The 11,813-nt window shown below is 40.7% G+C and overlaps 2 protein-coding genes across 2 annotated transcripts in view; one reads left to right on the top strand and one right to left on the bottom strand.

The window, feature by feature from the left end:
* Positions 1-1,538, top strand: part of STBD1 (starch binding domain 1) — a 2,955-nt gene extending 1,417 nt beyond the window's left edge. The window contains exons 2-3 of the mRNA XM_085308862.1: positions 5-17; positions 257-1,538. Coding sequence (XP_085164988.1) covers positions 5-17; positions 257-1,077 — 834 coding nt within the window. The 3' untranslated portion in view covers positions 1,078-1,538. The remainder of the gene's footprint in view (positions 1-4; positions 18-256) is intronic.
* Positions 1,539-7,289: 5,751 nt separating this feature from the next.
* CCDC158 (coiled-coil domain containing 158) overlaps positions 7,290-11,813 on the bottom strand; it is a 39,156-nt gene continuing 34,632 nt past the window's right edge. Inside the window, exons 21-23 of the mRNA XM_085308856.1 lie at positions 10,950-11,162; positions 8,567-8,668; positions 7,290-7,366 (exon numbers count right to left, since the gene is read on the bottom strand). Coding sequence (XP_085164982.1) covers positions 7,290-7,366; positions 8,567-8,668; positions 10,950-11,162 — 392 coding nt within the window. The remainder of the gene's footprint in view (positions 7,367-8,566; positions 8,669-10,949; positions 11,163-11,813) is intronic.

The following is an 11,813-nucleotide window of genomic DNA, read 5'->3' as shown; positions in this document are numbered from 1 at the left end:
CGAGGCGGCAGCCACAGGTAGCGTGGCGGGGGCAGAGCGGGGGGCTGCTGGGGGCCGGCGGGTTGCGGGGCTGTTGCTGCCTGCCCAAGCCTGCCCGCAATCGGGTTGCCCTCGCTTAGGAGTAGGTGCAAGCAAGCTGTGCCGGTGGGGCGGTGCTCCAGGCCTGGGAGCTGCTTCTGGGGGCTTGCTGCTGCTGAGCTTAACTGTGCTGCTGAAACTGTTGTGCGTGCCTGTTTTAACTGAATGTTGTGCTTAGAGGACCTCCTGGCAAGCGGTGAGCAAGTTCTGCTAGAAGCCAAGGCCACTGCCCTGTCCAGCCCAGAGAAGCCAGGAGAGGATTTGGCAGCTGTAGCCAGGAAGGAGCTTAACCATGTTCAGAGTGATGGAGTTTCCTGTGAACCTCCAGAGACAGAGCCCCTGCTCCCAAATAAGCCTGCCACCTCTGTGACTGACTCTGGGGAACATCCAGCTGAAATGCACGGTGGGCAGGCAGGGGAACTGAGACCCCAGAAGGGGCGGGCAAGTGATGGATGGTGTGTGATGAACTTGGCAGAAGCTTCTGGTGATGCTCATGAGGACAAAAGTGAGGAGCAGCTGAGTCAGCCAGCAGAGGGTCGGGATGTGGACCATGAAGAGTGGGAAGTTGTTTCTGAGCACCTGGCCTTGGGGGAGGCTGTTAAGAGTGGCAGCGCAGAAGACTGTGACAACAAGGAATGGGAACAGGGAGACTGCCCTGATGGGGACTTGAAAGCTAAGAGAGTTGCAGCGGTGCCCCCAATGTTTCAAAATATCCACGTGACTTTCCGTGTGCACTACATCACRCACTCGGATGCTCAGCTGATTGGTGTTACAGGTGACCACGAGTGTCTTGGCCAGTGGCACAGCTACGTTCCACTCAAGTGTGACAAGGATGGCTTCTGGTCTGAATCCATTATCTTGCCAGTAGACACCAAAGTAGAGTGGAAATTTATCTTAGTGGAGAATGGGAAGGTCAGACGTTGGGAAGAATGCAGTAACAGAACCCTAGTGACTGCACATGAAGATCAGATGGCCCACCAGTGGTGGGGATATCATTAATTAGATCTTGGAAGCTGCTTATTTAATGGCAAACCTGCTTAGATACATCATGGAGCCCCAAAACTTTGCTACTCTTCAGTAGAAGATCATCTCAATTGCAGAGCTCTGTAAATCTTTTATCAAASCTGTTTAAACTGAATGAGCAGCAGATCTTGTTGTCTATAGGAGATAATTTGGCAACCTGAAAAGCTAACATCAAAATCTTCTGAAGATGTGCAAGGTAGGCTATGAAGGCATGAGCAGCGTTTCAAGCAGCTGCCTGTCAGGATAAATCTGGACCCTGGACTTGAGTTTGCATTGCTTAGAGTGGGGCTATGGGATGAAATGTTGTACAAACTGCTTAGGGCTTTAGAAGCATACTAGAAAGTGTGGCTGCCTGCACTGTGATAGGAACTAAGTGTTTTAAGTTATGTAATGTATAAATAAGCAATAAACACTTTCAGACTGACAGTCCTTTATAACTTGAGTTGTGAACTGACTCTTAAGTTGAATAGAATAGAACTGATATAGTTGACCTGTACTTTTAGTACTAAAGTTCCCTCAAAAGTGGCTGGCACTTGGTAGTAACAAAGGATCGAACTCTTAAGTATTTCATTCTCTGCTCTTCAGAAGTACCTCAGTCCAAATGAGGCTTGGCAGATAGGTCTTTTTTAGTTGAATCATCCTGCTAAGAGGAGAGCAAAGGTCAGAAGCRACTGTCTGATGAGCTTAATAAATTACTTTGTCAGGGCGGGATGAGGCTTTGGAAAAAAAAAAATGGACTGCTGTCATGGCTAAGGGATGGGATTCTGAAATAAAGTAGGTGGCTTGTCCTGCCTACTTGTGAACAATACAGACTAATCTCTCCAGTGCTGGTAACTYTTTTCTTAAGCTCATATGCTTGTTTCAGGACTGGACTTTACCATATAAACATGTTCTCTCTAAATTGTGAGCTACTAGCAAGGCAGATGATGCAAAACACTTCCAGCCACAAAAGACAAAGCATCCAGGAGTTGACATTTATAAATGACAAAAGCAGAAAGCTGTTGCCTGATCTTTGTATTGTAGGGTACATATACATGATGCGACTTTGAACAAGCTCTCCTTCTCATAATGAGGAGCCTTGCTTACAAATATGACTTCCCTAGAGTGAACCTGCTCTGAAGAGCATTGTTTTGTAGGACTTCTGGAAGTGTATAGGTCAACAATTTAGTTAGGAAGACTTRCTTCAAAAGCATGTTTCTAACCTAATTATCTCTGATTATTCTTCCCCCTCTGCCACACACAGACATGATAGAGCAGCCTGAGTAAAGTGAACTGGATTGGTTTTTGAGTCCTAACAGATTGGAAGATGAACTTCAGAAGCTTGGCACCTGTGGTTTAGTGGTTAACTGGTATACAGCTAGTGGGACTACAGTAGAACTGCTGTTAAGAACAACTCTCTGAAATGTTGTTACTGGGTCTTAAGTGTCAGCTGTTTCATTTTACAAATCCATTCTGAGTGAGCTGTGCTGTCTGCTCATGTAGGCATAGCCACAGAATAGCTAAAGATGATCTAGAGGTTTTTTTGAGGGGAGGATGAGGAGGGAGGGAGACCAATACAAATGAACTGTTGCATTGGAAAATTGGAGTCTAAGTATTCTCAGGCAAAACAAATATTTTTCAGTTATTACATGACAGAGCATCTTGTTCTGTGGGTCAAGGTTACTTTTACAGATACTGTCAGCTTTACTTTCTGRCTGTCTTAGCCTAAAGATTCAGAGGAAGAAAAACCTAATTTCCTTTTTTCAAGAGATTTTGTATACAAGAAAACATTGTAGGAAAGGTAGTGAAAGTAAGTTCAAGATTGCCAGCTTTTTATGTTAACTGGATTCAAAAGGGAAAGGAAGGTGCTGTCATCACAGGAGGCAACTAACTGATGCTGGTTTGGGATCTGGAAGGAAGAGGTCTTCCACATGGTGCACGTGTKAGTCCTCAACTTCTTCAGAGAAACTAGTACTACACTTTATTTAATGCATTAATTTGAAAAGAACAGACCTTTTTTGTGTTGAAAATACTAACGTGAGGCTCATTCCAAAAAGGAACTACTGCTTCACTGTAACAAATATTCCTGCTGTTTAATTACGAAAATTAGGAATATTGCTTTCTCTGTGTATAAGCAGAAAGCTTCAAGGTCTGTCAATGTGCTTTATGACTGAATACACAAAATACTTGTGTGGATTTCAGTGAGCAACTTAAGACTTTAACTGAATAAGCAGAATTGTATTGAAACTACTGGTCTTTTAGAGTAATTACATTTTTTTTTGTACTCACTTTTTTTTTTTAACTAATAAATCAACATTAACAATATACCCAAGGGGTACAGTTGAAATATTGTATTTTTCTTTTAGGAACCAGTCAAGTTGAAGTATGTTATTTCAAGATGCTTTAAGTTCTTTTCCCCATTGCTGCTAGTTCTTCAAATAGTAAGGTACTGTGAACCTAAAAACAACTCATTGAACAGCCTTAGCCATTTAAGTGGAATTGTACATACAGTGGAGGCTTGTCTGAGAAGATTAACTGTGTTATTAGATTAAGATATTCACTAGGAAGCCACTTAACCTACACTAGAATAGATCCTYTAAAGCACCGATGAAGATGTTTCAGACCAACCCTGAAAAGTCTCTCAAATTATGAATGAGGATGCTTTTTTTCCAATTAAACACCCTGCACTTTGATCCCGTAGACAGCACATATAGTCTTCATGGTTGCATCATCTTGCTGAATGTCCAAGCAAAATTTCTATACAGAYCTGTACCACACTTCTAAAACCTCTAAATTACTACATCATTCACCTTACTCCTTTTGCAGCAGGGCCCATGCTATGTAAATGAAATGCCATTTGTATGGTGAATTAAACAAATCTGGATTTCAATATCAGAGGAGTAGTTAAAGAGCATTTTCTCTAAGTTTACTGAGGTGATTGTTCATTATTGAACAATGCATCCACTCAAGCCTTAAGGTAGCCTTAAACAGGTATAAAGTTGCTTTGTTACATGAAGGTGGTCGTATTGGAATGGGCTGCTGACTTGTCTAGGACRAGTCCTGGCTGTGAGAACTGGTGGAAGCTATATGTGAGAAATTATTGTTGACATTCCTATGTAGATAACAGCCTAACAGCCAGCAGCTTGGGATTTCTAAAAGCAAATAAACTGTCTTACTCATAGCCTGGCAAAGAGAGAGAGAGACACTGACTTAGAATGTAGGTCTTYGGTTGCAGTCTGCTCAGGCTCTTGCCAACTTGACTATTTTTAGGTGAAATGCAATCTAGTCTCATTTATGAAGTGCTCTGGCATACAAATGCCAAGTGACACATGTCACTGGTAAGCTGAGCAGACAGCCTAAGGCCTGAATGGGGACTGGGCTCTCTTTTGGCAGGAACTAGTTAAAGTAAGTGTACAGAAACTTGCATTGCAACTTGCTGCTTATTTATTTTGCAGGTGCTCTTGCAGAAAACAAGTCTCATATTTTCTCTGGAAGTTAAATTTGCTGCTTGGAGTCTCTGTACATGATCCACTCAAATATAGTAGACTGGTATTAGGTTTTATCTCTAGGGGGTTGGTTGCTATCTGTGTTCACTTGTTGTGGTCAACATTTGCCTAACAGTCTTCCTGTCACACATAAACATGTATCTGTATGACACAGGGTAACAAAGTGCTATTCATATTGCAACGTCCAGGACACAGATAATCTGGTTTTGGCTCTGTTAGTGTATGGCCTTTTCACCTTCGCAAGCTAATGTTTTCCTCTCTGATGGTGGCAGAGAGGGAGCCTAGACCTGTACCAAATTCTGCTGGGTTTCAGCACAGGGATGTTAAGYTGCTTTTCTGCTTGGCAGATCTCCTTTCTCCCTGGCTAATTGCACCTCTCCACCTGCTCCCTTCCATTCTCACAGGGCTGCAGCCTTTTGAAACTCTTTTAACTTGGTTGCTTGAGCACAGCTAGAAAGGCACTTTTCATTGACCTTTTCCAGCCTGCTGGGCTGCAGGCTGAGTACAGGCTCTCACTCACCTCACCTCTTTCTTACTAAAGCCTTGGTAGAGCTGTCTAGTATGTAAAGCAGGCTAAATTGTGATRCAAAGTCCACCTAAAACAATCATATCAATGCAACTGATTCCTAGGAAAAGGGATGTGCCTTTGCTAAGATTATGACTAAAGCTTGCAACACTGTGGCAAAGAATCAGTGGAAAAAATGATCTGCTCATACAGAAAACTGCTGGAATTAAGGGAAAATACTGTTGCCAATGATAGAGGACAGCTTAAGAACGGTAAGTAATCTCCTCTTTCCCACAACAAGACCCAAAACTAAATTAATATWGAGGTTTGGTCTACTCTGAATATAGTTCCATGTAGCTTTAAGGCCAACAAAACAAAGTTCATGACTGGATGTTTTGTGCTAATGAAACTACTTTTGCAGAGCCATGCTTACTAATCATTTGGTTTGGAGAAGGTTAGTGGACTGACTGTAACCCCTTGAATGCCAGCGTGGTCTGCCATGCTGCCACAGACCCAAGGCAACCACTGCTTTCTGTAAACCAGATAAAAACAAAAACACTAGTGCTAGTGAACCTGGCCCATAGCCACCTCCTGCTGACCTAGGTACAGCTGTTTGTCCTACATTTTTTTGTGCTCAGGCACGGATTTACTGGGGGAGGCTTCCTGCCTCTTACCTCATTAGTACTGTCATGGTGTCTAGAGAAAGGTGCCCCTGCTACTAGGCCAGCAGCTTCAGTGACCAATTTTTTAGACAGCCRTGCTGGACTCCAAGGGGGCAGCATTGCCTCTGCTCTTTATGGATGGTCCCCAGAGGGGGGAAAAAAATCGAATGGCATATTCTGGAAAAATAATCAATTTAGAGAGGGTATAAAATTCCTCTTCTATTTTGTCTTCTTTCTTTGTCTATGTTGTTTCCCAAGGTACTGTCAAATTCTGATTTTTGACCRATTTTTGAGTTCATCTTCTTGCTTTTGAGTTGTTTTTGGCATCAGATATTCTGTTAATTCTTTTACGTGCAGTAAGTCATTTGCCCACTGCTGCAAAAATCCTCAAATGGCAGAAGTCATAGGAGGTTTAAAAATAAACCTGTGTATGCCAGATGTGCTAAACATTCTTTCCTGTTTATTACTAAATCTCAGACTGGGAGTGGCCTTCAAGAACATTATTCTTAGGCACACATATTAAGGGAAGGCTATGTGTTTTGGTGACTCAACTGAAGATGATTTTGGAGAGCAACAGGAAGTAATATGCTCAGCTGTTCTAGSAAGCTTCTTTTAAAAATGGGTGCTGGAGCCTAGCATGTAAGTTGTACTTAGATATTTAGTTAGCATGTTATAAGAAAAGTCAGTGTAGATGCAAAATGCATTTTTCTTCTGCCTAACTTTCCCCCTTTTCAGTTCTTAGAGGGCAATGGATTGCAGAAGGACAGAGAGTCCCAAACAAACCAGGAACCTACACACCCTCAGAGTTTTGACTTTAAGTCAAAATATGAGTGCTGTGCTTACAAAGCTGATCCCAGGGCAGACTGTGGGCTCCACTTGTACTATGAATAAAACCATACATTACAACAAGCAGAGAAAATAACCAAAAAAATACCATTTGATGAGTYCCTTCTGCTTGAAGGAATCATGGTCTAGGATGAAATCTGTGCAGTCTGGCAGCTGTAGGCATGTGGTTCAACACTTTATCGATCTCAGTRTTAATGAATGCCGAGGTGAGATTTCCTGCTTGTATTGGAAATATTTGGTTATTCTGGGGCATTCAGATGAATCATAATTTATTAAACTAATAACATGAAGTATGGAGGGGGGGAGGATTTTTTTTCAGAAGAGCAAGAAAAATACTACAAGACATTTTAAAACTTTCTAAAAAAGAGTACCTGAAATTGCAAGCAAGATCCAGAACACATGGGGTGTATTGTGCTTCAGTGGAAGCTGGAGCGGTCAGCAATTCCCTGTGGCCAGTGTCCCTTACAGCACATAGCTATTCCAAATGTGTGCCAGTGAAAGAGTCTGTATTTAGATACATGTTTACTCCTCTGTACTTCCCACTCGTTTGAAAATAAGGACTGTAAAGAGTGTTCTAGTTCAAGGCACACATTACAAAACTACAAGAACTTTTATTATTAATCTTTAAAAGTTTTAAGATATTTTAAACACAATGTACGTACGTGAAAGCAATCACTAATGTATAGGTCTTCATTTTGCTAGTTTTTTCTCCTTTTCTTTCACTTTCTCTATCTTCTTCTCCTGAGTTCTGATCATTGATGACATTGCTGAAAATAGCAGTGAGAAGGGATTATCTGAACATCACCTAATGTTAAAATGATTGAAGTGCAGCTGTTTCAAGCTGTGTAAGATCCTCCCACGTGTCATACTCTGCACTTATCAAGCCCTTACAAGTGCAACTTCAGTTTGCATTTCTTTAAATGCAGGCTTTTAATAGAAAAGATAAACCTAATTACAAATGGAAACCACCTAATCTGCTTTCGGGACTAAAGGGCCACATCCAAAGCTGGAGTAAGAGGCAAAATACTACTGATTTCAGACTCTCTTAGGTGATGGTTTGAAATTAATACCTKTGGTCCAATGTTCATGGAATAGGGTTTACTTAGCATGCATATAAATGGCTTTTTGATTTCATCCCTTTCATATGGTTAGCTGTTGATACATTACAGATTTCAATATATATTTTGAAGGTATGATAGAGAAAACAAGCTACCTAAACATGTTAACAGATGGTGAAAGAGTGAGAACAGTTACTTGATCCTTTATATAAAATAATATGATTAGTTTTATCTAGATCAGATTATTTATACATTCCTATATGAATTATATGTTGTGAGGATATAATAATTTTCCAAATTCATGGAGGCAGCCTAAAAGGGCAGCAATTAGAATATGCAATAAGCACAGAAAAAAAAATCCTTCTCACCTGGCATCCTGCCGTCACAGAAATTCATGAGGGTTTTACCAGTGATTTCAAAAGAAGTAAGAACAGAACTTGAAAAGACCTTCATGGTTACTGTGTGGTCATCTCAAATTTAAAAAATGTTGAGGAAGAAGAGATACACTTGATGGCCACTGCTGGGAAACTGTGTGTGTTTTGAACTCTACTGCTGTCAGAATATCTTTCAGTTTCCCTGAAAGTGTCATCAGCTCTTTAAAATTTTCATTTAATTGGACATGACAGCACATGAGGGCACCCCTGACCAGATGCCATGTTTAAAATGTAAAGGATCTTGAAGCGTATTAGAGTTAAGGGGCTGAGCAACAGTACATTGTGCAGTTAATCTAATTATTCTCCTAGGAGCAGGATAAAGTACAAGTGGGTACTAGTAAATCAGACACATCTAAACTGATAGAACTCAAAAACATAGCTAATGCTATAGCTATGCTATAGGTACCACAAATAGTTTATGGCAAATGCTGGTATTTTTAAATAAAACAGGAATATATTTGGTAAATTGTAGTACCTTGGTTTTTCATCTGCAATGTTTCCACCAGGTTTTGCAGGCTTTCCATCTTGTTCTGTAGCTTCCTAGATGTACTCTCACTAGTCTCCATGGTCTGAGAAGCTACTGAGAAAATTATTAGTCAAATATTATCACAGAGACAAAAATAAAAAAAACTAAAAGATATTACTGAATTATTTAAAGATTACATCTAAAATAAAGCTCCTAGAAAATAGCATTTCAATGGATAGAACTTAAAATAACAAAGAAAATGTCAAAGTTATTAACATTATTTTATACTTAATAGTATTCCTTTTTAAATGAGAATGGAACCAAATTTCTAGATTGCCTGTAAATGTGTTTTGGGGGAATGGATAAACAGTGTTTTATACTAATAAAATAACATTTATGCCCACAATTTATAAGCTGCTCTTTGCCAGTAGATCTGAAGGGGTTGTACAACAGAAAGCAGTACTATAATTTGCATTTTACAAATATGAAAACTAGAGGACAGAAAGATGTAACTAAGTAAAGTCAGGAATAAAATCAGAAATTCCACGTCCTGCAACTCAAACCAGTGCAGAATTCAACAGGCACACTGCCTTTCTGGCATCCACAAATGGACCTGAAACATAAGGCTGCAGCAGTAGTTGCTCTGCTTGGGATTCAGCTTAATCAGAAGGCGCTGTGCTGATGTTAGTACTGATAGTCTTCTCCAGTGAGGAGGAGTGCAGGGACCTTTACGAAGYGCATTATGAAGAATTACAGTCTGTTTCACTGTGTGGCTGGCTCCAGCCTTGAGTCTCTTCTGACCAGAACATGCACTGTTTAATTTCTGCTACAGTCATTGATCTTCAAATAAAGCAAAGAACAAGAAATGGGAGCCAGAGGGGGGAAAAAAGAAAAAAAGCAAAAGTGCTACAACTCATCATCTTTCCCTTTGAACAGAGCAGTGTTGGCAATGACTGAAAGTCATGGTTGGGATCACTAGATCTCCAGTGGTCTGTATAGAAACAATTCGGGCTTAAACTCCAATTACAGTTGCAGAAATATCCACACCACAAAACCTGGCATTATGTTTGCCACTGATCCCTTGCCTAAAACAGATACCACCCAGAACTGAGGCCCACTGCAGGGGAAGGTGGTGTTGCTCTCCAGGTACAGAAATTTGCATTTGCATGAACCCACTTTGATGGGGAACCAGCACGTTGATGGGGAAATGCCACAGACATTTGAATGCTTTTTATGAGCAGGCATTTCTTAGCTGTTAAACATCCATCAGAAATGTAAATTAGCTAAAAAAATGCACGCTTCATCTTTGTACAGCCAGGCAGCCCACAGAAACAAAGGTTATTCAGCGATATTGTTAATGTTCTGGTCAGGATGGCTGCTCAGCCCAGCCTAGGTATCGCTCTGCATGAAGCATAAAGAGAAGAATCTGATGTTTCTAAAATGCAAAAATATGAAGTGATTGAAGAGAGCTAGGATATTGTGATAACAGCACAATACATGCATGATGAATTTAGGTTGAAACTACCAAAAAATCCCACCTGAGCAGCAAGAAATATTTTTTTGAGCTCTTTGGAGCCATGGTTAGATTGCTGCTTGTACTAGGTGGGGTTCATCTTGATTACACTGCTACCTGCAGTGCTTATGCACCCTCTGAAAGAAATGGAATTTTCAGGCTTTTAGAAAGATAGAAAGACAGAAAAAATTTTTTTAAATGCTATCTGGTAAATAAGTATTGCTTGAAAAGTTAGTCTCTCACCTATTTTCCCTATTGTACTTAATAATTTTGAGGGCTTTTTGCAACTTAATGTAATAAAGCATTCCTGACAGCCTGACTCATTGACAAATAAAAGCTATCATGAAAATACTCATCATTTTCATAACTGTGAGAATGAAGGTGCAGAAAAGGTACAGGAAAGCCTATTTTTATCTCAAGTTCTACAGAGAGTGTGCCTTACATCAATATTTTCTGTAAACCCCAGAACTTTTCTAAGCATATTACAGAAACTACAACTACTAAAAATATTGATATTAGGCAACTATATTGCCTGTTATTACAATCACTGATGTTAAGCAACAGCACATAGCATTTAACCAAATAAAGCAATTTACCAGTTCCTAAATTTAGTGGTGTATTGCATTTATCTTCTATTCTCTTTGTATAAAATGTTAATTAGATGCTATATTTTAGTCACATTTCATTCACCACAGGAAAAAAAAAACATATCTCTTTTAAACAGAACTGTGACAATGCTAAGCTTTCAAAAGATAAAAGCCTTTTGCCTTGTAATGAAGGCAGTCTTGAGGTAAGCAAACACCTGTTTGTAAGTCACTACTGTACCGGCTGAGGAGAGACCCAGCCGAGCTCTTGGGCTGGAAATGGGACCAGACTTACTTATCCGGATGCCTGTGGCTGCACCCTCTGGAGAGCCACCCTTCCGAGCGGATGGTCTGTGCACTGGTGAAGCGCTAGGGCCAGCGGTAAGGTCGTTGGCTGGAGCAGTTAACAGCGAGTGCACAGGAGACCTTTCTTTGCACTTCTCTTCCCGAGAAGCCTTCTTGGGGGAGGATGTGTAACGAGGAGCTGCTAACAAGATGGACGCACCACCTAGGAGAGCACCGAGCGAAGCCCAGTGAGTGCACACCTCAACACACACCCTGTTACCAGCATCGGYGTTACCTATGCAACGTCTACAATGTTGGGTTCCCTTCACTGCACAGGTTGATCTCTTCTGTTCCTTATTAGTAGCCAAGGGAGCAGGCTACTATAGCCTTTTTGCAAAACATGCTTGCCTCTGCTAAACTGTCATGTGAAGAATGGCTTTTAAACCTGCCTAGGAGAAAGCAGTGCTGTTTTTTTCTGCTGGCAATTCACTTCATGTTTATTTCCACCAAGCCAGATGGGAATATCATAGCTGTTAACCACCCAATTCTCCCTGTAAGTTGTTGCTCACTTGGAGCCCATTATTTAGGTGTAAGAAACAGAGAAGACAACATTGTGTGCTGCAGGTCAGCCATTTCCCTCCTTTGACATAACAGATTGATGCACTTTGAATTTCTGGTAGAGAGAGGGTCGTAAGGAAAAGAGGCAAGACATGCACAAAGACATGTGATCAATAGATCATGCAGTGTATTTTCATGTGCAGAGTTTACATAAATACATGTAAAGAAAAGGTTGCATGCAGCTAATGATAGCAAGCCTTACTGCAGAATCTTCTCTTTTCTTTACTCCTAACACCAATTTTGGGACATCTTGAGA

This window comes from Rhea americana, unplaced genomic scaffold (genome assembly GCF_003343005.1).
Source record: "Rhea americana isolate MKP2758 unplaced genomic scaffold, rheAme1 scaffold_284, whole genome shotgun sequence".
Taxonomy (NCBI): domain Eukaryota; kingdom Metazoa; phylum Chordata; class Aves; order Rheiformes; family Rheidae; genus Rhea; species Rhea americana.
The sequence above is the reverse complement of the archived record's forward strand: the minus strand, read 5'-3'. Positions and strand labels throughout refer to the sequence as shown.